The 23,888-nt window shown below is 46.7% G+C and overlaps 1 protein-coding gene across 10 annotated transcripts in view; it reads left to right on the forward strand.

Annotated features, from left to right (window-relative positions):
• The window catches only part of CIT (citron rho-interacting serine/threonine kinase), a 111,420-nt gene that overhangs the window by 66,073 nt on the left and 21,459 nt on the right, over window positions 1–23,888 (forward strand). For 7 of the 10 annotated variants that reach the window (XM_030582981.1, XM_030582984.1, XM_030582983.1 and 4 more), the window contains 15 exons: window positions 4,547–4,744; window positions 5,181–5,374; window positions 5,880–6,015; window positions 6,467–6,571; window positions 8,162–8,302; window positions 8,535–8,642; window positions 9,442–9,604; window positions 9,842–10,006; window positions 11,871–12,008; window positions 12,632–12,812; window positions 13,032–13,123; window positions 13,452–13,556; window positions 20,983–21,152; window positions 22,230–22,310; window positions 22,528–22,663. In XM_030582981.1, the coding sequence (XP_030438841.1) occupies window positions 4,547–4,744; window positions 5,181–5,374; window positions 5,880–6,015; window positions 6,467–6,571; window positions 8,162–8,302; window positions 8,535–8,642; window positions 9,442–9,604; window positions 9,842–10,006; window positions 11,871–12,008; window positions 12,632–12,812; window positions 13,032–13,123; window positions 13,452–13,556; window positions 20,983–21,152; window positions 22,230–22,310; window positions 22,528–22,663 (2,113 nt within the window). Of the gene's footprint in view, window positions 1–4,546; window positions 4,745–5,180; window positions 5,375–5,879; window positions 6,016–6,466; window positions 6,572–8,161; window positions 8,303–8,534; window positions 8,643–9,441; window positions 9,605–9,841; window positions 10,007–11,870; window positions 12,009–12,631; window positions 12,813–13,031; window positions 13,124–13,451; window positions 13,557–13,726; window positions 13,811–20,982; window positions 21,153–22,229; window positions 22,311–22,527; window positions 22,664–23,888 lie in introns of those variants that run through there. The other 3 variants (XM_030582985.1, XM_030582988.1, XM_030582991.1) reach the window with 2 other exon arrangements.

The following is a 23,888-nucleotide window of genomic DNA, read 5'->3' on the forward strand; positions in this document are numbered from 1 at the left end:
TGTAAGGAGAAAGATGAGTAGAGCAGAACTTTAAAGGGGAAAAGCTACACACATTAGTCTGAAAATTCCAAGTTAAGATTGCACTTAAGATCTTTACCACCCCCAGAGTAGCTGTACTGATGAGCTGCTGAGGTCACCCAAAAAATCTTAATTCTTTCTTTCTGCATCCAACCTCCTTCCTGCACACCTATTTGGAGCTTCTGTGAATGGCTGAGACATCTTGATGGAAGTTTGAAGAAGTTTGCAGTCTGCAGTGAAGAACATCCTAAATCTGCTTTCTTGGCATACTTTGCATGTAGAGTTGAACTGTGGAGAATGTGTCTTGAGTTTTGTATGGCTGTGTCAGATATGTAAATCTAAACAGCAGTATCCTGAGCCCCTGACCTCTAAGCTACCTAAGTTTTGATCCATCCCTGGAGAAATTTATAGGCCCAGATATGGCAGCTATGAGTCTATGTGAAATATCACAGCATGGCAGCACTTTGCATTTGAAACTGTATGTTTTGGTGGGAATTGTCCTGAACGTGGTCACTCAGGGCTTGTCTACATCAGAAAGTTGCAGCGCTGGTGAGGGAGTTACAGCGCTGCAACTTTGAAGGTGTACACATCTGCAGGGCACCACCAGCGCTGCAACTCCCTGTTTGCAGCTCTGGCCGTACTCCCGTTTTGTCTCGGGTGTAGAGGATCCAGCGCTGGTGATCCAGCGCTGGTAATCCAATGTAGACACTTACCAGCGCTTTTCTTGACCTCTGTGGAAGGAGGAAGCCTCTGGTAATCAAGCTGGTCTCCTTTCCCGGTTTGCTCTCTCGTTCCCGGAACCCCGAGCAAGCAGGTCTCCTTCCCTGCGGTTTGCTGGGTGGCTCCGGGAACGCGAGAGCAAACCGCGGCGAAGCTGGTCTCCTTTCCCGGTTTGCTCTCTCGTTCCCGGAACCCCGAGCAAGCAGGTCTCCTTCCCTGCGGTTTGCAGGGTGGTTCGGGGAACGCGAGAGCAAACCGCGGCGAAGCTGGTCTCCTTTCCCGGTTTGCTCTCGCGTTTCCGGAACCCCCCTTGAAGCCGCCCAACAGCGCTGCAGTGTGGCCACATCTAACACCACTTGCAGCGCTGGTTGCTCTAAGTGTGGCCACTCTGCAGCGCTGGCCCTATACAGCTGTACTAATACAGCTGTAACAACCAGCGCTGCAAAATTTTAGATGTAGACATGGCCTTACATAGAAGAGATGTCATTTTCTGGTTACTCTGTATGGTATTATAAAGGTAGGTGTATTCACTGTAGCAATGTAAAGACGATGAGGCATTCAGTTTAAATACTGCAGTAGTGTGCAGTCAGTCTCAACAAGATTAACATGGTCCAGTTAAATCATGTCTTAATTTTCAGAATTATAGATGTGGTGATAATGTGCATTGTCTGAGGATAGAATTGTTTCTTTGCTTTCAGATGTTCTGTGGATAGTGATAGGGTGGCACAGCTAAGTTTGGTGGCCTGAAAGTGCATTTTCATGCTTTTTAGTATTACTTAATGAAATAGATAAATATTAACTTTGAATTTTGAAGTTTTCTGTTGCATTTGGGTTTCTAAAGGATACTACTGTGTACTCTTAAGCGCGCTTCCCTTAATTGCTGCTTGCAAATTTAACTCCAGTGTAACATAGTTTTTTGCTTGGGAATTTCCTTAATTTTACTATCACTTCAAGAATTTTCTCAGTTACAAGACTTCAGTGGGGTTGCAAGTTGTATGGACTCGAACCTCCCTTTTTATCAGACTGTGCTTCCAGTGTCTCCACACACAAAATCATAGAATTATACAACTGGAAGAGACCTCAAGAGATCATCTAGTTCAGTCCCCTGCACTTACAGCAGGACTAAATATTATCTAGACCATTCCTGACAGGTGTTTGTCTAACCTGCTCTTAAAAATCTCCAATGATGTATGTCCACAACCTCCCTGAACAATATATTCCAGTGCTTAACCGCCCTGGCAGAAAGTTTTTCCTAATGTCCAACCTAAACAGCCCTTGCTGCATGATTGCCTTCTTCCTGGTTTCCAGGCTAGGCAGCTCCCTCACAACTGACTCCCACCTTCCTGTATGGCTCTCTCTCATCTACTGTTCCAAATCTGGGCTCTGCCCCATGTGGCTGCCCTCATGCTGCTGCTCCCATTGTGACTCTCTTGGCTATGTAGAATTTATAAACTCCACATTGGGGCCATAATGTACATGGAAGCTGATTTTAATAATTAAATCTGTCAGCAAATCTCCCCTTCCTCCATATCATCTGCGGAAAGAGAAACCCTAGTCAGAGAGATCATTCCTTGCCAAAGTCAACTGATTAAAATAAATTTGAAATTTGTAGGCCAAGCCATTTTGGAGTTAAAATAATGTTCAAGAAATGAGATCACATCATTTCTTCCATTTTTGAACCTTTCATCTCTCAAACACTTTGTCTGATTTGCCTCAAACTTTCTATAAATGTTCTGCTTTGGAATATGATCACCAAGTTCAGGCAGATTGGTTTAGTTTTGGTGAGGCTGGGGGAAATGAATCAAAATCACACTTCTAGTGGAAGGTTAGATTTCGCCCTGAAGGGACGATGCTATCATCTTGAGATTTAGTCAGTTTGAACTAAAATTAATTAAGTTGTTTCAAGTGTTACTCCAACCACTGAGTTGTTCTGCTAATTTTTGCAGTTTTACACTCGCTTTTTCCTGTATTTTAAAAACTATAAGTGAAACTAATTGATTGTATAAGGGAGGTGATGAAACTGATAAGACTGGTGGTGCAGTCAAATGTACAAAGAAAACAAACTGGAAATAGAAGAATTTCTCTGGTCTGAAACATAACAGAAATCTGTTACATTTTCAGACAAAAGTGTTGTTTTTGTTTTTTATTTTTTTTTATTTCTTAGTTGGTGTCCCTTTTAACAATGTAGAGACTGACATGTCCTCATGGTGCAATCATGGTACCTAAATAACTTATATGATGTATAAGTGATACCAGGACAAAATATTTAATTTCAGTAGAGCATTGGGAGTGTTAAAGTAACAGCCATACTATTGAAAATATAAGTCAGTGATGTTGCATTTTAGGGTATGAATCACCTTATGAGTTGGCCCTAAACAAATGGTTGACAGAACCCCCCTTCACCCTGTAGGGAGTAGTTTAAGTCCGTCTTTTTTGCCAACAGTTTAAAAGGCAAGTACTGTTGGTTTAGATCTAGGAGAGGCATGGTGAAAGTCTGCCACGAGTATGCTTTAGAGAGTCTGTAGTCAAAAAGAAATGGTTGCATTCCCCTCAGAAAAGCTGAAAGGAGCTGTACTCTCTGCTGCAGATATTGAGGTCCTTGACTGCTGCATGGGAAACCAGAACATTTAAGTCTAAACATGTCACAAGATAATGTTCTGGGATCTTAAGTTTTGCTTTTAATAAGGTGTTTTATTACCTTGACATACACTAGCATTTTTACATATGTGCGGAAATGCCTCTTGAATCTATTTAGGGCATTTTAACGCAAACTGTGCTAAATGATGGTCTGTGGTTCTTTCTGTTAAGCTGTTTTCAGATTAGATGTATGAGGTATTTCCCTTCCTCCTTCCCCCCAATTGCATTAGTCTTGTAGTACAGGTAGTTGCAGAATTTTTTTCTGCTGATCTCCCCTTGAGTTTTTCATATGGGTTTCCACTCACAGAAACTGGAGAGTTGTATGAAAATACTCCATTTTTATTATTAATTTTTTAAAACTTTGGGATAGTTTTAAAAACCACACTTTGCATAATGAGATGTCAATCTAGTTTAATAAATGGACAGTCCTGGTTCATAAAGGCAAGGTGTTGTCAACCTGGTTGAATCCTTGCTTTTCTTTGATGGCAGTACTGAATTTTCTACTATAATCTGTGGTGCTGCCAAGCTTTTTCTGTCGTCATATTTGTCATGTTGCCATCCATAACTCTATTGTCTTGATACTGTCTGTTCCTTCATAAATTATAACTTTTCATGGCTAGTTATGATTTTAGTTAAAGTGAATTAAGCAATTTCTAGGCAGCAGCTTTCCAAATAGTACCATCTATAGCACCTCTCATTTAATGATCTTAAAGATTGTTTTACAAAACCTCTGTGAGAAGTATTAGCCTCATTTCAGAGATGAGGAAACTGAGGTATCAAGGTGAAGTGCCTTGCATAAGGCACACTGCAAGTCAGTGGAAGACCTGGGAAGAGAACCTAGTTCTCCTGGCTCTCAAGCTGATGTTCTAACCTCTAGGGTGTGCCACCAAATTAATCATAAATTGTATTGCAACATATTTATACATTTTTAGGCTAAATCAGAATTAAAGTATCTCAAGTTGCTTTCTATAAGAAGCAAGAAAGACTGCCCATGCTAAGCTCATGCCCATTCATAAGATCTGCAATTACAATTGTGCTCATGTTTCAATTGGACAAAAATGCTACAGTCTGTCTATTTGCTCAGCAAGATGTGGCTGTAGGAGTGGATAAACATCCTTTCACAGAACTCTACTCCCTGACCTGTAACCCAAACTTCTTTTGTTCTTTTTAGGTGATTACAGACTTGGAAGAACAGCTGAACCAGCTGAGTGAGGACAATGCAGAACTGAACAATCAGAATTTCTTCCTGTCAAAGCAGCTTGATGAGGCCTCTGGGGCCAGTGATGAGATAGTACAGCTGCGAAGTGAGGTTGACCATCTCCGTCGAGAGATCACTGAGAGGGAGATGCAGCTCACCAGTCAGAAACAAGTGAGAGTTTAGAAATTCTGTTCAAAATCTCTTCATGACACTTATCTTCTTGCAAGACTCTGATTAGCTCAAAATTCTTTCTAATTTGGAGAAATAATGGAGGATATTTATAACTTTTATAGCAACTTGACCCTACAATGACCGTGCTGGGAAGGAGTGTAAGAATGCACTGAGATCTTTAATATGTCCCTTTGTGGCTCACTGCAACATTGGCAAGGAATGGTGCTTGCTAGTTGTTTCATTTTTGCTTGTGGCTAAAGCCATCATGGGGTATTGGTGACATTAAAGGTAACTACGGTTAAATGCATAAAGATTCAGGCCTTGAAATAATGAGATGTGACTTACCAGTTGATGCTGTGGATTTGCATGTACTGTAATTGGAATGGTGAAGCTGTATCTTAAAAAGTGCGTGTTTGATAGGAGGATTTATTTTTAGACAATGGAGGCCTTGAAGACAACATGCACAATGCTGGAAGAGCAGGTGATGGACTTAGAGGCCCTGAATGATGAATTGCTAGAGAAGGAACGTCAGTGGGAAGCATGGAGAAGCGTTCTAGGGGATGAGAAGTCCCAGTTTGAATGTCGGGTGCGAGAGTTACAGAGAATGTTGGACACAGAAAAACAGAGCCGGTATGGCTTTTCTCTTCATTAATCTTTGTGTAAAAGTGCTTTGTGGAATATAGTTCAATATAATATAGAATGTGAGACATGAATTTACACCCAATATTAATTTATATGAGGTAAAACTGGAAGATGGATATTTAAATTGATACATGTGACTCTCCAGTGATGTGTTCCCCTTCATCCTGTGCAAGGCCACTGAATTCAGAAAATAGTATTTCTAACTGTAACTTGCAAGCTATCTTTCAAATTAAACCTAGACTGTATGGTAAACTCATCTTTGATTCTCATTCCTTGTTGTGGTGACTTTGACTTCCCAAGCAGTAGTTCCAGCAGGGGCTGAGAACAGGATTCTGTAATGTGGAAGCATCATAATAAGATGACTGGCTATATAAACTAATATTTTGAGTTTGAGGCAAGCCTCTGAAAGTGTCTACTGATGTCCTGGCATCCTAGGAAGAGGTCAGTCCCAGAAAGAAAATAATCGGTAACATTTTTTCCATTTTTAATACAGAGTGCGAGCAGATCAGCGTATTACTGAATCCCGCCAGGTGGTAGAACTAGCTGTTAAAGAACACAAAGCGGAGATTCTTGCTCTCCAGCAAGCACTGAAGGAGCAAAAACTCAAAGCTGAGAGTCTTTCTGACAAGGTCAGTATCTTTTTTTCTTAATCTTCTTTATATTAACTAAAGAAAAATGTGTCAACTCAGGTGTTTGTGATAGAAATGTAGTTTTGAGCTGGACATTCTTTCAGTGGGAGGGGTAAATTTTACAAAAAGACTGAGGCCTCTCTTGTTGAGGATGCAATTCTGAAAGCCAGGAGCCTAGCTTTCCGATCAGTTAAATTTAACCTAAAGGGCTGATCCCGACATCATGGGTGTTAATGAAATTTCTAACTGATGTGACATCCACATTTGAGCAGCAACAGCCAAAACCCTTTTTTAAAAAAAAAAAAAAAAAAAAAGCAATAGGTAATATTTTTCATTCTAGCCTTTTATGTGTGATTGGTGAATTTGGATTTTAAGATCTTTGGGTCTTCTAATATTTGTTTGCATCTATGATATGTATATATGTATATGTATGTCTGTCCCAACTGCCTAGCTCAATGATTTGGAGAAGAAGCATGCAATGCTGGAGATGAATGCACGCAGTTTACAACAGAAGCTTGAGACAGAACGTGAGCTCAAACAGAGGCTTCTGGAAGAGGTAAGGGCTACCCTGTGAGGGAATTTCGTGTTATACAGATGTATTTGGAAAGATCCACAATGTGAACCCACAAAAATAGTTGTACTAGGTTTCAATGAAGCTAGAAAATTCAGAGTTAATGCCAAAGATCCAGATTGCTATTCTATCCTTCCTTATCTCAAAAAAGATATACTGGCACTAGAAAAGGTTCAGAAAAAGACAACTAAATTGATTAGGGGTTTGGAATGGGTGCCATATGAGGAGAGATTAAAGAGGCTAGGACTCTTCAGCTTGGAAAAGAGGAAATTAAGGGGGGATATGATAGAAGTATATACAATCATGAGTGATGTGGAGAAAGTGGATAAGGAAAAGTTATTTACTTATTACCATAATATAAGAACTAGGAGTCACCAAATGAAATTAATAGGCAGCAGGTTTAAAACAAATACAAGGAAGTTCATCTTCACGCAGCGCACAGTCAACTTGTGGAACTCCTTGCCTGAGGAGGTTGTGAAGGCTACGACTATAACAGGGTTTAAAAGAGAACTTTATAAATTCATGGTGATTAAGTCCATTAATGGCTATTAGCCAGGATGGGTAAGGAATGGTGTCCGTGGCCTCTGTTTGTCAGAGGGTGGAGATGGATGGCAGGAGAGAGATCACTTGATCATTGCCTGTTAGGTCCACTCCCTCTGGGGCACTTGGCATTGGCCACTGTCGGTAGACAGGATACTGGGCTAGATGGACCTTTGGTCTGACCTGGTACGGCCATTCTTATGTTCTTAATGTTGCTGTGGAGAATAGAAAATAAATCAAAATGGTATGTTAATTTTCACTTTGGAGAAGGGTGGTTATCCTAGAGATGACTCATCACCTATTGCAATTAGGGTGGTTTTGGTTTTGCCTCATTATAGCCTTGGAGTTTTGGTGGCTCTGTGTGCTTTGGTTGGTTGTGCGGAAAGATAGTTTCTTCTGCCGCAGGTCGGGAGTAGAGACCTGAGCACTTGTAATGCATTTAATTTCACAGATCAACCAAATATGCAGATGCTTGACCTTGTTTCTAAGAAAGGTCTTTCTTAGAGAGAAATGTTGAGGTAGCTTTTGGTGTCTGTGTGAAAGGCTTGGAAAACTGGCATCCAGAAATTCTTGATGTTGCTGTCTCCTTCACTAGTTTAGCAGATATACGATTTCCAAAAACCAAACAAAGCAAATTGAGCATTGGCCTGCTAAACCCAGGGTTGTGAGTTCAATCCTTGAGGGGGCCATTTAGGGAAGTGGGGATTGGTCCTGCTTTGAGCAGGGGGTTGGACTAGATGATCTCCTGAGGTCCCTTCCAACCCTAATAATCTGTGATTCTGTGATACTGCTTTATTTATTTTTGTGGGTGTCTGTGTGTATTTAAAAAGGCAGCGTTGCTATGAACTCATGCAAATCACTGGTATTAAAGATGATAATATGGCACTTTGGGAAGAAGGGAAGATTCTGGGATTTTATAAATAGGGTAAATTAATATTTGAGCTATAAAATAAATGGAAGTTTAATTTTAAGTTCTAGGAAGATGCTTGTGCTGCAAGAAACATTAACATTTGGCCTTTGTTTTCCCACTAATAGCAGGCAAAGCTGCAGCAGCAGATGGATCTGCAAAAAAACCACATCTTCCGCCTGACTCAAGGCCTTCAAGAAGCTCTGGATCGAGCAGATCTTTTGAAGACTGAAAGGAGTGACCTAGAGTACCAACTGGAAAACATTCAGGTGAGGGTCAGTAAGAGGAGAGCAAAAGGGATACTGTGGCAAATATCAAATGTGAGATTTTCAGTATGTAGCCTGTCATTGTTATGTGCCATTTCCGACAACTGGATGAAGTCAGCTCTGCTTGAGTGTTTGACTTTCTGCTTGGTCTTCCATACTGTCTCATCTCTGATTGTTATGCTGCTGTTTTTCTATTGCTGAGGTTTAAGTTTCTTTTTTCTTGTGTGGTTAACAGGTTCTCTATTCCCATGAAAAGGTGAAAATGGAGGGCACTATTTCTCAGCAAACCAAACTTATTGACTTCCTGCAAGCAAAGATGGACCAGCCAGCCAAAAAGAAGAAGGTGGGTTAAAGGTTTGGGAGGCAGAATTCAAGAAACTAGCCATGGAGTCAATGACTGAAATCTTCGTGATTTAGCTATTTACTATGTGTTCAAAATATTTTTTATTTTTATCCTTACTGCCTAACACAAACACCTTCCAGTTTAAGGAACATTATAAATGACTGAAAAAAGCTTTATCAGGCAAAATGTCCGCCTTGTGGCCTATCAGTATTTCTGTTTCCACAATGAGTCAAGTTGCAGCCCACTAAAAACACCTCTGCAGCAGCTGGGGAAATATGAACCTTCCCTGTTTTGTTTTGTTTTGTTTTTAAATGAAAATGTACGAACAAATTTTTTAAATGGTAAGTATATGTGAATGTATTAGAATCAGGAAGGGTTAATCTTTTAGTTAAATCATAGGGTAGGTAGTCAGGAATCTATTTCCAGCTTTGCCACAGACCTCAGTGTGACCCTGAATTAAGCAATTAAATCTATACCAGCTTGTGAAATGGACATAATGTTAATCTATGTCAGGGACGCTGAAGCTCAGTTCGTTAGTATTAACACTCATCAAGATCCTCTGTTAGGTGCTATAGGAAATGCAAGGTATTGGTGGCATTATACAGGCAATGTACACTGTTTATTTAAATTAAAATAAACAGAGTTCTCAACATTTTTCTCTTCAACTCCAATTAAAAGCCTATCCTTTTGTACATCATAATTACCACTAGGCCCTCTGGCCTGCAGTTAGTTTCCCTTTGCCTAGTTTAAATCATCTCTTACTAGGAGTTAGGAGTTGTCTGTGTGTTTCTGTTGCTAGGGCCTGTTTAGTCGGCGGAAAGAGGACCCTTCTTTACCCACACAGGTTCCCCTGCAATACAATGAGCTGAAAGTGGCACTGGAGAAGGAGAAGGCCCGTTCTGCTGAGCTGGAGGAGGCTCTACAGAAAACACGCATTGAACTCAGATCTGCTCGAGAAGAAGGTAGGGGGGTAACAGAAAAGTTGAATCTGGAGAAGAGAGACATTTTGGCCTCAAAACTTGCCTTAAATTGTGCGTCTCTGTAACAGTAAAATTACTGTCTAATTCCTACTTTGCTGCTTTGAAGATACATTAGGGCTACATATTTTCTGCACATTGTAACCCTTGAATGGTTACATAGAACCATGGCTGGAAACTAGCCTCATACTGGATGAGTTAACAAGTTGTATTTGTCTCTAGCTGCCCATCGGAAAATAACAGACCACCCTCATCCATCCACTCCTGCCACAGCCAGACAGCAGATCATCATGTCTGCCATTGTCCGCTCCCCAGAGCATCAGCCAACTCCCATCAGCCTGCTTGCTCCACCCTCAAGTCGCAGAAAGGAGTCCTCCACGCCAGAGGGTAAGTCTCAAGGAGAATATGAAATGCCTGTTCCTTTTCAGAATATCCACCCCTCTTTTCAAAACCATCTTTTCTCTTTTCATGCAGGTGTGTATAATGACGTGCACAAGTATTGGTGAGCTCTAGGTAGCAGACTTGGAAAGTAATGTGAGGAGAATTGAAGCCTACTTTGTATAAGGGAAAGGGGTTGTGTTACCTATTTGTGAGGGATGAATTTTTGTAAAAACTCCTGTCATAATAGAAGTATTGGATCATCCCTTCTTGCTCTTGTTCTGCAGTCTAAATCTCTGCTTGAATGAAATTTCAACACCACTTATTTTATAAAACTTCAGTTTAAGGCTTTCTGTCTTGGCTTGGATTTGTTTAATTGATTGATTAAAAGAAATCTAGTTTTTGATAGAGAATCCTTTAAATAGTGTGTCTGGAATTAAACTTTTTTCTAATGGGTTTTTCTGCTCCCTTGTTGTTAATTAGTAGGCGTTTTTCAGCAAGCAATAAATTCTCTGGGGGATAGTGAAGCTGGCTAGACTCAAAGAGCTGTGAAATGCATGAAGTAAACATACTGGGGGAAAAAAGGGTTTTTTTGCTAACCTCTGTGTATGTTAAGTCTCAGTAAAGACTGACAATGAAAAGAGCAAACAAAATCCATTCAGTCTTACTGTTGTTCCATATTGTGCCTCTTCAAAGTCACAATGTTCTTTGTAAAATAGAGATTCGTACAGAGGATATGCTGCCCTACCTCAGCACAAAACGGGGCTGTTGTAGGCTTTGCTCTTCAGACTGCACTTTACTTTCTCGACTACAATTCTGCGTTGATCAAAAGGGTGTATGGCTGTTTCCTCCCTGGCTGGCATATCTTTACTTGTCTAAGCTGCAATTTCATTCAGCTGAGCCGAGAGTTCTCTGTAAAGGGGAAGGAATGGCAATAGGCATGAGGAGACACATGAAGTATGCATTGAAAGGGTAGGCATTGGGTGAGAGGAGAAGTTGGATCCTTATTAGTAAGGAATGAAGGAAGAGGTGTATGCTGTCGAAAATATGGGGCGAGACTCATCAGCAAGAAGGATGCAATTGAAAATTAAGGGGCTATGCTCACGTGTATATGGGAGAATTGGTATTAGGTGTCTGGATGGTCCCTGGGTGGGACATAACAATGGGTATTGAACCCCAGACCTCCCAATCTAAAACCATAAGCCTCTACTGCCTGAGCTGAAAGACCCAGGTCTGGGAGCCCAATGGTTGTCATACACTCAAACTCATATGCCAATGGAGGTGGAAAGAGAGCCATGCTTTGTAAGCATGGATTACATAGACATAAGGAGAGATGTCCTCAATCATGGTTAAGCGATGGGTATGGGTAGCGTGGGAAGACACATGCAGCAGGGAAAAGAATTGACATGAGGAGTAAGATTTGTTCACTGCCAATCAAATGTATTGGCAGGTGCTGAGATGTGCTCATTGGTCAGCACTGAAAGTTGGGGAGATCTGTTCTCGGTGGTATGAAGTTGGTATGGGGAAAGCATGTGCAGTATCTAGTATAGGTAAAGTGAGAGAAGCAAGTTGTTTGTTGGCAGCACAGTCCTTTGTGACCATCTAGTCTGACCTCCTCTACAACATAGGCCATAGAACTTTCCCAAAATAATTCCTATATCTCTTGGAAAAAGATCTGTTCTTGATTTAAAAAACTCTCAGTGATGCAGAATCCACCATGACCTTGGTAAGTTGCTCCAATGGTTCATTACCCTCATTGTTAAAAACTTACACTCTATTTCCACCAATTTACAAAATTGTTTCGTTTCAACCTCCAGCCATTGGATCATGTTATACCTTTTGTCTATCTCTGTGACATTTTTCCCCCTTCCAGAGTTCAGTCGGCGTCTGAAAGAGCGAATGCACCACAATATCCCTCACCGTTTCAATGTGGGGCTAAATATGAGGGCAACAAAATGTGCAGTGTGTCTGGATACTGTGCACTTTGGACGTCAAGCATCTAAATGTCTTGGTAAGAGCAGGGCGTGTGAGTGAATGGAGGGCAATTGAATCCTAGAACGGAGGGTTAACACTGCAAGTCATTCAGAATAGAGTCTCATGTCCTTGTTCAGTGAAGACAGTGAGCTTCTCCACCAACAGCCTTGGTTACAATTTTTTAGGTGTCCGTGGAAAGAGACTGTTCTCTTTATTTGGGAAGGCAGATGACCGATTCCCTCTCCTAGCTACCATATAGTGATTTTGCCCATATTGCCTTGCCAAAAACAGCCGGGAATTGGGACAGAGTGTGACTACCAGGAACTCTTCACCAGGGAAGGTGTGTTGTTTTCTGCACCATTACTTCCTGTAAGAACTGGAGCAATCACTCCAACTTCTTTCTCGCTCCATGGGAGTATTTGGTAACACATTCTGCGCCATCAGAGACTTCACCATCCAGTTCTTTCTCCCTGCAAACAAAGATTGACAGTGTCCAATTATGAAGACCTGAAGAGTAACTGGAGGATATACTCCATATTTGAAAACATCAGATGGCTAGATTGAACAGGAAAGGGGTGGGTCTCTGGGTGACCGGTTGGAAGCTGAATGGACTGGGCCATGTTTTCTGGTGTATGTCCTTATAAAGTTTTACTCTCCCAGAATGCCAAGTGATGTGTCACCCAAAGTGCTCAACATGCTTGCCAGCTACATGTGGACTGCCTGCAGAATATGCCACACACTTTTCTGAAGCCTTCTGTCGGGACAAATTGAACTCTCCAGGACTGCAACTGAAGGAGCCAAGCAGCAGTTTACGTCTGGAAGGATGGATGAAAGTGCCAAGGTATAAACATGAGTCTTTGTGCCAGAGCAGGTGGTGGCACATATGGAGCTGTGCTGTAAATTATCCCAGATCATGAGGCAATTTCTCTGAATTCTCTCGATATTTGCCATTGCAATCTTGTGTTACCAATGAAATTTTTCCCCCAGGGATTTGCTTGCCACTTCAATTCAGAATCTTGGTGGAAATTCTGATGTTCTTTTGTGCTTGCTGTGTTTTCAGGAATAATAAGCGTGGACAGCAGGGCTGGGACAGGAAATTCATTGTCCTGGAAGGAACTAAAGTGCTAATTTATGATGCTGAAGCAAGAGAAGGTAACTTCACACCTTCAACAAACAAGATTTGCCTTTTCTGTTTTCTGAGATTACTCATTGTATTGAAGGGTCTAATTAATATGTTAACATTAGCTATTGCTAATTTTAACTGCCGTGTCTAATAAGGCAGAATTGTTTTTTCCCCCCTTTAGGATTTTATTAATCTTACATGCTTTAAATATTGGAAGTAACCCTGTACTCCAGCTATGAAAAACCCAATGTGCTACCTGCTTCTTTCCTCCAGTTCTTCATTATTTTCTCACTACTTTCTTGTTTCTTTGGGTCTTGTTCTGATTCATCTTCATGTCCCTTCCCCTTCTCTCGAAAGCTGGACAGCGGCCTGTGGAGGAGTTTGAGCTGTGCCTTCCTGATGGAGATGTAACTGTTCATGGGGCTGTAGGAGCTACTGAACTTGCAAATACAGCAAAGACAGGTGAGAATCAGTGCAGCCGAGGTAGAATGGATTTCAACTGATCCATGAATATGGCTTGGCATCCACTGGCAGTTAACTGTGGTAGAAGAGATCTCATTCTGCAGTTAACCTTTTAAACTGCTGTTCTGTAACATCATAAATCTTTCTGAGGTTACCTCTATTTCAATTAGGTATGCCTTGTGAATAGTTCAGACATCTAGCGTTGGACCCACAAATTTGATTGCTTCTCTCCCGATGGTTGAACTGTGAATGAGGTACTCTTTCATTCAAATAGAGGTAAAGCTTAGAGTGGCTTTATAAAGTTATTATAAAGCACTTTTAAACATAGTTCATATAAACTTCCTCCTTCCGTGCCCTCCACCAATCTGAATTTTCAAAGTGTATGTTCTAGCAGTTAACCATTAACCTGAAATAATATGAGGCACATGGAATCAGTTATTCTCTAAAAAGAAGTAATATTTATACTGTACTGATTGTGTATATATGGAATTGAACTGATTTAAAGATAATATATCCCTTGGGTTTAATATTGTAGGTTAGAGAGTTGAGCTATCAAAAGTAGGAACATTATTGTTTCTTAAAGCAGGTTATTGAACAACAATTTAAAAAAAGGAAACTCTCTTCTTGTGTTGCATAAGCCAGGGTTACAGACATGGAAGAGATTACTTAGTGACTTGCTTTTAGAAAGCGTACACTGTGTAACAGTGCAGAGAAAACTATCCAGGATCACTTCAGTCATAGGGCTTTTTTAAAAAAAGGAACGTCTGTGTTATAGCTGACACTTCTCTTCCTCTCTGAATAAAGGCTAATAGTTAATCTTTACTTAGCAGATAGAAAGATGGAAACCATACACACAATGCTATCCTTCTTCTTCGAGTGATTGCTCACATCCATTCCAGTTAGGTGTGCGCGCCGCGCGTGCACGTTCGTCGGAAACTTTTTTACCCTAGCAACTCCAGTGGGCCGGCAGGTCGCCCCCTAGAGTGGCGCCGCCATGGCGCTCTATATATACCCCTGCCGGCCCGCCCGCTCCTCAGTTCCTTCTTACCGCCGTGTCGGTCGTTGGAACTGTGGAGCGCGGCATAGCTGTCCTCCACGTCCCTAGCTCTCCTAGTTTTCAATCGCTTATCTCTAGTTCTATATAGTTGTTAATTAGTGTTGTTAAGTAAGTAGTTTAGTCAATAGTTGTTAAATAGTTCTTGGCCGGGGGCTTAGCCCTTCCCGGCACCCGGCGCCAGGCTCATGCCTGTCTCGCCGGGCTTCAAGCAGTGTGCGGCCTGCAAGAAGCCCATGCCCACCAGCGATCCCCACGAAGCGTGCCTGAAGTGCCTCGGGGAATCGCACAGGTCTGACAAGTGCCGCATCTGTAAGGCTTTCAAGCCGAGGACAAAAAAGGAGAGAGATCAGAGGCTCCGAACTCTCCTAATGGAGGCGGCACTTGACCCGTCGACTTCGCGGACCGTGGTCTCGGCACCGGCACCGGATCGCTCCGGCACCGAGAAGACTCCTCGGCACCGACCTTCTCTGGCACCGGAATCACAGCCTAGGCCGTCGAAGTCTGCTACTCCGGCCAGGCAGACCCGGCTTGAGCGCCCGGCCTCGACATCGGCCGCGGCACCGCCGGCACCGTCAGCACCGTTGACTCCGGGCCCGGCGGGTCCGTTGAGTCCGGTGCCGCCGAGCTCCCCCATGAGATCTGGGGTTGAGATAGTGGTCCCATCAACACCGGAGACCTTCGCCTCGGCTCGGGACCTTATTGCCCTGACGGAGCCCACTCGGCTGCCACCCCCGGTACCTCCGGTGCGGGTCGTGTCCAGGGGCAAGCCCATGATGTCGGCGCCGCCCAGAGACAGTCCTTCGCCATCTAGGTCCCGACGTCTTGGGCGCTCCAGATCCCGACGCCGCTCGCAGTCCCGGCACCGCTCCCCTCAGCGGCACCGGTCGCACTCGCGGCAACGGTCGACCTCCAGACGGTCGCGGTCAAGCTCCAGTCGGCGTCACCGGCACCGCGACTCCAGGAGCAGGTCCCATCGCTACTCGCCGCACCGGTCGACCTCCCGGCACCGAGCTGGTGGCAGGTCCCGGTCTCGGTCGACCTCCCGGCGCCGAGCCGGTGGTAGGTCCCGGTCGACCTCCCGGCACCGAGATGGTGGCAGGTCCCGGTCTCGGTCGACCTCCCGGCGCCGAGCCGGTGGTAGGTCCCGGTCGACCTCCCGGCACCGACATGGTGGCAGGACCCGGTCTCGGTCGACCTCCCGGCGCCGAGCCGGTGGTAGGTCCCGGTCGACCTCCCGGCACCGAGCCGGTGGCAGGTCCCGGTCGACCTCCCGGCACCGAGCCGGTGGCAGGTCCCGCTACCGAAGCGACACCCGGTACCGATCAGGATCCCGGCACCGTGACAGATCCAGGTCCCGGTCCCGATCCCGGCACCGATACGACTCCCGGCACCGGTCCCCGGCACCGAGACGATCCTCCGTGCCGGCCCGCGCCGGCCCGTACCATCCGGGGTCGGCCCCGCCGTGGCCCTCGAGACAGCCGTCCGTATCTTCGCAGGCGGACAGTGCGTATGCGCTCGGCACCGACCGGCAGGCGGCGCTCTTCGGGGATCCGCCGCTGGAAGACCAAGGCCCACCACAGTGGGGATTCTGGACACCCTGGGCATACCATCAGGCCCAGGGCCCCCAGCAGCTCCCTCCCACACCGGCGAATGCGGAGCGTAGGGCCCCTGAAGCCTCCTTGTCTCGCCCCCCTCCCTCCCCGGAGGCGGAGGAAGGGTCCAAACAGCAGGACTCCGCTGTGGCTCCGGAGGTAGAGGCGAGGGCTGAGGAAGACCCTCAGTTGGACACTATCGTGCCTGGGGTCTCCTCATCCTCCTCCCCGGATGAGGCGGTGGCGGGTACCTCCTCCAACAGTCCCCCCCCGCTGGATCTCAGGGCGCACCAGGACCTCCTCAGGCGGTTGGCCCAAAACCTGAGTCTGCAGGCAGAGGAGGTTTCGGAGATAGAGGACCCGATTGTTACCATCCTCTCTTCGGATGCTCCCACCAGGGTCGCCCTGCCCTTTGTACGGACCATTCAGGCCAATGCCAATACTATCTGGCAGTCCCCGGCCTCCATCCCTCCGACAGCGAAAGGAGTCGAGAGAAAGTACATGGCCCCTTCCAAGGGGTATGAATACTTGCACGTTCACCCGACTCCCGGTTCACTGGTGGTGCAGTCGGTGAACGATAGGGAGCGTCACGGCCAGGAGGCTCCGGCCCCCAAATCCAGAGAGGCCAGGCGCATGGACCTCCTTGGCCGTAAGGTATATTCGGCTGGGGCCCTGCAGCTCAGGGTCTCTAATCAGCAGGCCCTGCTGAGCAGGTACGCTTTTAACTCCTGGGTGGCAGTGGACAAATTTAAAGAGCTGCTGCCACAGGATGCTCGCCAGGAGTTTACGGCCATCCTGGACGAGGGCAAAAAGGTCGCGCGCACGGCCTTACAAGCATCCTTGGACGCTGCGGACTCGGCTGCCCGTACCCTCGCGTCGGGAGTTACGATGCGTCGCATCTCCTGGCTGCAGGTTTCCGGCCTTCCGCCAGAGCTCCAGCACACGATACAGGACCTTCCTTTCGAAGGCCAGGGCCTGTTTTCGGAAAAGACAGACCCCAGACTCAAGAGTCTGAAGGACAACCGGGTCATTGCGCGGTCCCTCGGGATGCACACCCCCGTGACGCAGCGTAGACCCTTTAGGCCACAGCAGCAGCCGTACCGTAGGCCGTTTTCCCAGTTCCGCCAGCGGCAGGACCCTTACAGGCGCCGCGGCAGGAACGGCAGGCGCAGGCAGTCTGGGAACCAAGGGGGGCAGAACCAAGGCTCCTCGAAACCCCCGCCTGGTCCTAAGCCTTCATTTTGAAGGTGCGCCCGAGGGCGCTGTAGCAGTTTCCCCTATGGATCCTTTCCCCCCGTTTTCAAACCGCCTTTCGTTTTTCCTCCCGGCGTGGTCCCAAATAACATCGGACCGCTGGGTCTTAAACCTGGTGCAGACGGGATACCGCCTGCAGTTTGTTTCGTTTCCTCCTTCCCGCCCTCCTTCCTCGTCCCTCTTCAGGGACCCCTCTCACGAGCAATTCCTTCGACAGGAGGTGCAGACGCTCCTCAGCAAAGGAGCCATAGAGGCGGTTCCCGAAAACGAGAAAGGCAAGGGGTTTTATTCCCGCTACTTTCTGATCCCCAAGGCCAAGGGGGGCCTCAGGCCTATCCTCGACCTGCGAGAACTCAACAAATACCTCGTGAAGTTGAAGTTCCGCATGGTATCCCTGGGGACCATTATTCCATCCCTGGATCCGGGAGACTGGTACGCCGCCCTCGACATGCAGGACGCGTATTTTCATATTGCCATTTGGCCGCGCCACAGACGCTTTCTCCGCTTCGTTGTGGGGGCTCTTCATTATCAGTTTGCAGTCCTCCCTTTCGGCCTGTCCACGGCCCCAAGGGTGTTTACAAAATGCATGGCAGTTGTCGTGGCGCATCTTCGACGCAACCGTGTCCACGTGTTCCCTTATCTGGACGACTGGTTGATTCGGGGCACGTCGGAGCAGCAGGTCAGCAGCCATGTCCGCCTGATCACCGCCGTATTTGCAAGTCTGGGCCTCTTGATAAACACAGACAAATCCACTTTGAGGCCCACGCAAAAGGTGGAATTTATCGGGGCGGTCTTGGACGCCACGATGGGCAGGGCCTCGCTGCCTCTGCAACGGTTCCAGACCATGGCGGCGATCGTTCAGCGTTTGCGGTCAGCCCCGTTGACGTCAGTAAGGACATGTCTAACCCTGTTAGGCCACATGGCAGCGTGCACTTTTGTGACCGGCTACGCTCGGCTCCACATGAGGCCTCTCCAGCTGTGGCTTATCAGCCGTTACAGGCCGCAAAGGCAACCTTTAGACATGTTAGTCACAATCCCCCAGAAGGTCTTGGACTCTCTCGGCTGGTGGTTGGACCAGTCCGTGTTATGTGCGGGTCTTCCCTTTCACCCCTCTCAGCCATCGGTATCCCTGACAACGGATGCCTCAGATCTGGGCTGGGGGGCCCACCTGGGGACCCTGCGGACACAGGGCCTGTGGTCCCAGGAGGAGGTGGGGCTCCACATCAACATACGGGAGTTGAGAGCGGTCCGCCTTGCTTGTCAAGCGTTTTGTCATCAACTTCAGGGTCGTTGTGTCGCCGTGTTTACGGACAACACGACGACGATGTACTATATCAACAAGCAGGGCGGCACCAGGTCCTCCTCCCTGTGCCACGAGGCGATACGTCTCTGGGACTTTTGCGTAGCCCGCTCCGTTCACCTCAGGGCTTCCTTCCTCCCTGGAGTACGGAACACTCTGGCAGATCGACTGAGCAGATCCTTCCTGTCGCACGAGTGGTCCCTTCGCCCGGATGTCGCTCTCTCCATTTTCCGGAGGTGGGGTTATCCCCGGGTGGACCTCTTTGCGTCCAGGGGGAACAGGAAGTGCCCAGCATTCTGCTCCTTTCAGGGCAGGGAACCGGGGTCGATAGGGGACGCCTTCCTCATCCGGTGGTCGACCCACCTGTACTATGCATTTCCCCCGTTCCCTCTAGTCCACAAGGTCCTCCTGAAGGTGCGCAGGGACAAGGCGCTCGTGATCATGGTAGCCCCGGCGTGGCCCAGGCAGCACTGGTACACCATGCTGCTGGACTTGGCCATAGCCGACCCAGTTCCCCTGCCCCTTCATCCGGACCTGATTACCCAGGACCACGGGACCCTTTGTCACCCAGACCTGCAGTCGCTGCACCTAGCGGCGTGGCTCCTGCGTGGCTGACTGGCCCAGAGCTGCGATGCTCCACGCCTGTGAGAGAGGTGCTCTTGAGCAGCAGGAAACCATCCACAAGAGCCACGTATTCAGCGAAATGGAAGCGCTTCTCCTGTTGGTGCGTAGAGAGAAATCTCCGCCCTATGGAAGTTTCGGTTTCCGAAATATTAGACTACGTTTTGTCCCTCAAGGGGCAAGGTCTGGCCTTATCGTCATTGCGAGTCCACCTAGCTGCTATCTCCACCTTTCACCCGGGTGCGGACGGTCGCTCCGTTTTTTCCCACCCGACGGTGTCGAGATTCCTTAAAGGGCTGGAACGTTTATTCCCTAACGTCCGTCCCCCTGCTCCCACCTGGGATCTTAACCTGGTGTTGTCCCGACTCATGGGGCCCCCCTTTGAGCCGTTAGCTACTTGCTCCCTGCTCTACCTCTCTTGGAAAACTGCCTTTCTAGTGGCTGTCACCTCAGCTAGATGGGTGTCGGAGCTCCGAGCTCTTGTGGTAGACCCCCCATATACGGTCTTCCACAAGGACAAGGTGCAGCTGAGACCACACCCTGCTTTTCTGCCCAAGGTGGTCTCAGCCTTCCATGTCAACCAAGAGATTTTCCTTCCGGTTTTTTTCCCAAAACCTCACTCCTCAGGCAGGGAGCAGCAGCTCCACTCGCTGGATGTCCGTAGGGCTCTCGCGTTCTACATAGACAGGACTAAGCCCTTCCGAAAATCCCCCCAGCTTTTCGTGGCGGTAGCAGATCGTATGAAAGGTCTTCCTATCTCCTCCCAGAGGATATCCTCTTGGGTTACGTCCTGTATCAGGACTTGTTATGACTTGGCCCATGTCCCTGCGGGCCGTGTGACTGCGCATTCTACCAGGGCGCAGGCGTCATCGCTGGCTTTCCTAGCCCGTGTGCCCATCCAGGAAATCTGTCGGGCAGCGACCTGGTCATCGGTCCACACTTTTGCTTCCCACTACGCCCTGGTCCAGCAGTCGAGGGAGGATGCGGCCTTCGGAACTGCGGTGCTCCGGGCCGCGACTTCTCACTCCGACCCCACCGCCTAGGTATGGCTTGGGAGTCACCTAACTGGAATGGATGTGAGCAATCACTCGAAGAAGAAAAGACGGTTACTCACCTTTGTAACTGTTGTTCTTCGAGATGTGTTGCTCACATCCATTCCACACCCGCCCTCCTTCCCCACTGTCGGAGTAGCCGGCAAGAAGGAACTGAGGAGCGGGCGGGCCGGCAGGGGTATATATAGAGCGCCATGGCGGCGCCACTCTAGGGGGCGACCTGCCGGCCCACTGGAGTTGCTAGGGTAAAAAAGTTTCCGACGAACGTGCACGCGCGGCGCGCACACCTAACTGGAATGGATGTGAGCAACACATCTCGAAGAACAACAGTTACAAAGGTGAGTAACCGTCTTTTTTTTTTTTAGCTTTAATAGCTAATTTGCAGCACCTGGAATGGAAAAGCCCATCTTTATTGATAGTTTAAATTGTAGCAGTAAACATCTTGTTATGGTGATGTCCTCTCTGATGAAGATGAAGGATGCTAAGTAAAGCCAAGTGAAATTGTTCCAAGTACTAATCCCAATTTTATTCTCTCTCTGCACCACCTTAGATGTGCCATATATACTGAAGGTGGAGTCTCATCCACACACCACATGCTGGCCTGGTAGGACACTCTACTTACTAGCACCTACTTTCCCTGATAAGCAGCGCTGGGTCACTGCTTTGGAGTCAATAGTGGCAGGAGGGAGAGTTTCCAGGGAAAAAGCTGAGGCTGATGCTGTAAGTACAAATAGATTCTCTAATAATAAAATATTCTTGGAGGGAACCATTTTGAAATTTTCTTTTAGTATCTGACATGCTGAGTTTGAAATGAAGTTAAACTAGTTAATATTATTTCTGTCTTTAATATCATGTAATAGGAATACCGTGAGCCATGGTTTACAACGAGATTGATGCCTCACAGTGTCGCATCTTCTTTCAGATCCGAAAAATAACAAATCTCAGAAGGCTTATTTTTTCCCCTCCTTTGTGATTTGTTAGCTGATTATTCCTGACAAAAATGGCGTTAAGTGGTCTCACTGCTGTTCCATTCAGAACAGCCCTTTTCATCACTATAACTTTCCTGATACAGGGAGATTGTGCTTTTTGGCATCGCATATTCAAATTTTGGCTCCCAAGTCAATCGAAATCTGACTAGCAGGAGTAGTCTAGGATGTTAATTAGAACTCTCTTGATTTTCTTCCCAACTATTATACTCTTTGGCAGCCCCTCTTTTGAAAGTTTCAGTTTTGTTTTTCTAACCACTTTGTGGGTGTTGAGACACATCAGGATTTCTTAAGTTGTATCACTTCTCAAATGTTCCCTGTTCAAGTAAGTGTTGGGATGTGTATGTGTCTTGAAGGGACCTCAGTGCCACTCTGTAATAAACTAATATATGAATCTTCTGCTAACTTCTGTGTTAATAGAATGATGTGCCAGTCTTAGAGTCTGCTTTCTGCTTGGACTCAAATAGAGACATACATGCTTGTTTCCTCATTTTCCTAATAATTGTGCCTTGTTAAGTGGCAGCTTATGAACCCTTGACACACATTTTGTGTTGCAGAAGGACTCTACTTTTCCACAGCTGAATGCTGTGCAATAGCAGATGGTTGCAGTTCAGATAATGATACTTTGTTTAGTGTTTGTTACAACCAATGTAGCATGAGTCTGGAGGCAATAATGTGCTTTAAAGTTTTGAGACAAGGTTGTACATGCTAGCTCTTCAGATGGCTGTGAGTCAGTGCTAAGTGTTGTCTAAGTGTTTGATTTGTGTTTCCTAGTTATCACACTGTTTTTTTTTCTTTTTCTCACTTACAGAAGCTTCTTGGAAACTCCCTGTTGAAGCTTGAGGGGGAAGACCGTCTGGATATAAACTGCACAATGCCCTTCAGTGACCAGGTGATGACATCAGTGCACAACGCGCAACCTGGTCACTGTATACCTTGCATGAATGGAGTATGTGTATCCAGACTTGTAAATAGGAACATGTTTCCTTTTGTACCTTGGGGTTGGATTCTGCTTTCCATTGGCTGGTGTTATGCATGAGTGAAATTTTAGTCTTGGAGCATTTCTGTGATCTTATACAGTGCTGACTGTTCAATTTTTGTCTTTACAGGTAGTACTCGTTGGTACAGAGGAAGGTCTCTATGCCCTGAATGTGTTGAAAAATTCCTTAACACACATTCCAGGACTTGGTGCTGTTTTCCAAATTCACCTCATAAAGGATCTGGATAAACTGCTCATGATAGCAGGTATGATGGTACGAAGATGGCAGATTTTTGCTTTTGTGGAAGTGTTCTGATAAATGTTCTAGATGGTGAAAGTTAAGGGGAAACTCCCAACAGCACAATGTCAGTGGAACTTGCTTTCTCTGGGTTCCTCTCTACATTTTATGTATAGCTTTTCTGTGGTGCTCATCACAGAATCACCTCAGATTCTCATGTACGCTGACGAATGAAGTAAGGCTCACAATATCCCTGCACAAAGGCAGTGAGCTCTCTGTTTTTTTACAGATGGGGGACTGAATAACAGAGGCCAACATTTTCAAACCTGAGTTTCTAAAGTTCTTCTTCGAGTGATTGCTCATATCCATTCCAGTTAGGTGTGTGCGCTGCGCGTGCACATTCATTGGAAAACTTTTACCCTAGCAACTCAGTGGGCCGGCAGGTCTCCCCCTAGAGTGGCGCCGTCATGGCACTCGATATATACCCCTGCCGGCCCACCCGCTCCTCAGTTCCTTCTTACCGCCCGTGTCGGTCGCTGGAACAGTGGAGCGCGGCTTAGCTGACCTCCACTTCCCTAGCTACTTGTAGTTCTCGTGTATATAGTTATGCAGTTGTAATCCTTTGATATATATATATTTGTACAGTTATACATTTTTCCTTTGCTAACATAGTTAGTTAGTAATAGTTAGCGGGGTTCAGGAAGTAGCCCCCTCCCCGCACCCGGTGCCAGAGCCCATGCCCGGCACACCGGGTTTTAAAATGGGCTCGGCCTGCCAGAAGCCGATGCCGATGGGAGACCCACGACTCCTGTTTGAAGTGCCTCGGGGAATCACACTTGACAGCTAAGTGCCCCATTTGCAAGGCTTTTAAGCCGAGAACAAAAAGGAGCGGGACTTTCACTTACCGCTCCACCTTTGGCACCGAGCGATGATCAAGTGGCTGGCAGAAGCGCCTCTTCGGCACCGGACCCTGCCGGTACTGCCAAGGCCTTTTGGCACCGGCCGTCGCCGGCATCGAAGTCGACTCGGCACCGCTCCCTCCCTCCGAGGTCGAGAAAGTCTACAATTCCTGCTGGTGCCTGACGGCTCCCCGGCACGCGCTGTGGTTGAGCCCCCTGCTCCTGCTGCTTCCATGCCACCTGCGTCGCAGCCAGAGAGCTTGTCTAAGTCGGATCGCCCGGCACCGACACCTGCAGAGGCACCGATGACGTCGGCACTGTCGATTCCAGTCCCACAGGGCCATTGAATCCAGT

This window comes from Gopherus evgoodei, chromosome 13 (genome assembly GCF_007399415.2).
Source record: "Gopherus evgoodei ecotype Sinaloan lineage chromosome 13, rGopEvg1_v1.p, whole genome shotgun sequence".
NCBI classification, from domain to species: Eukaryota; Metazoa; Chordata; order Testudines; family Testudinidae; genus Gopherus; species Gopherus evgoodei.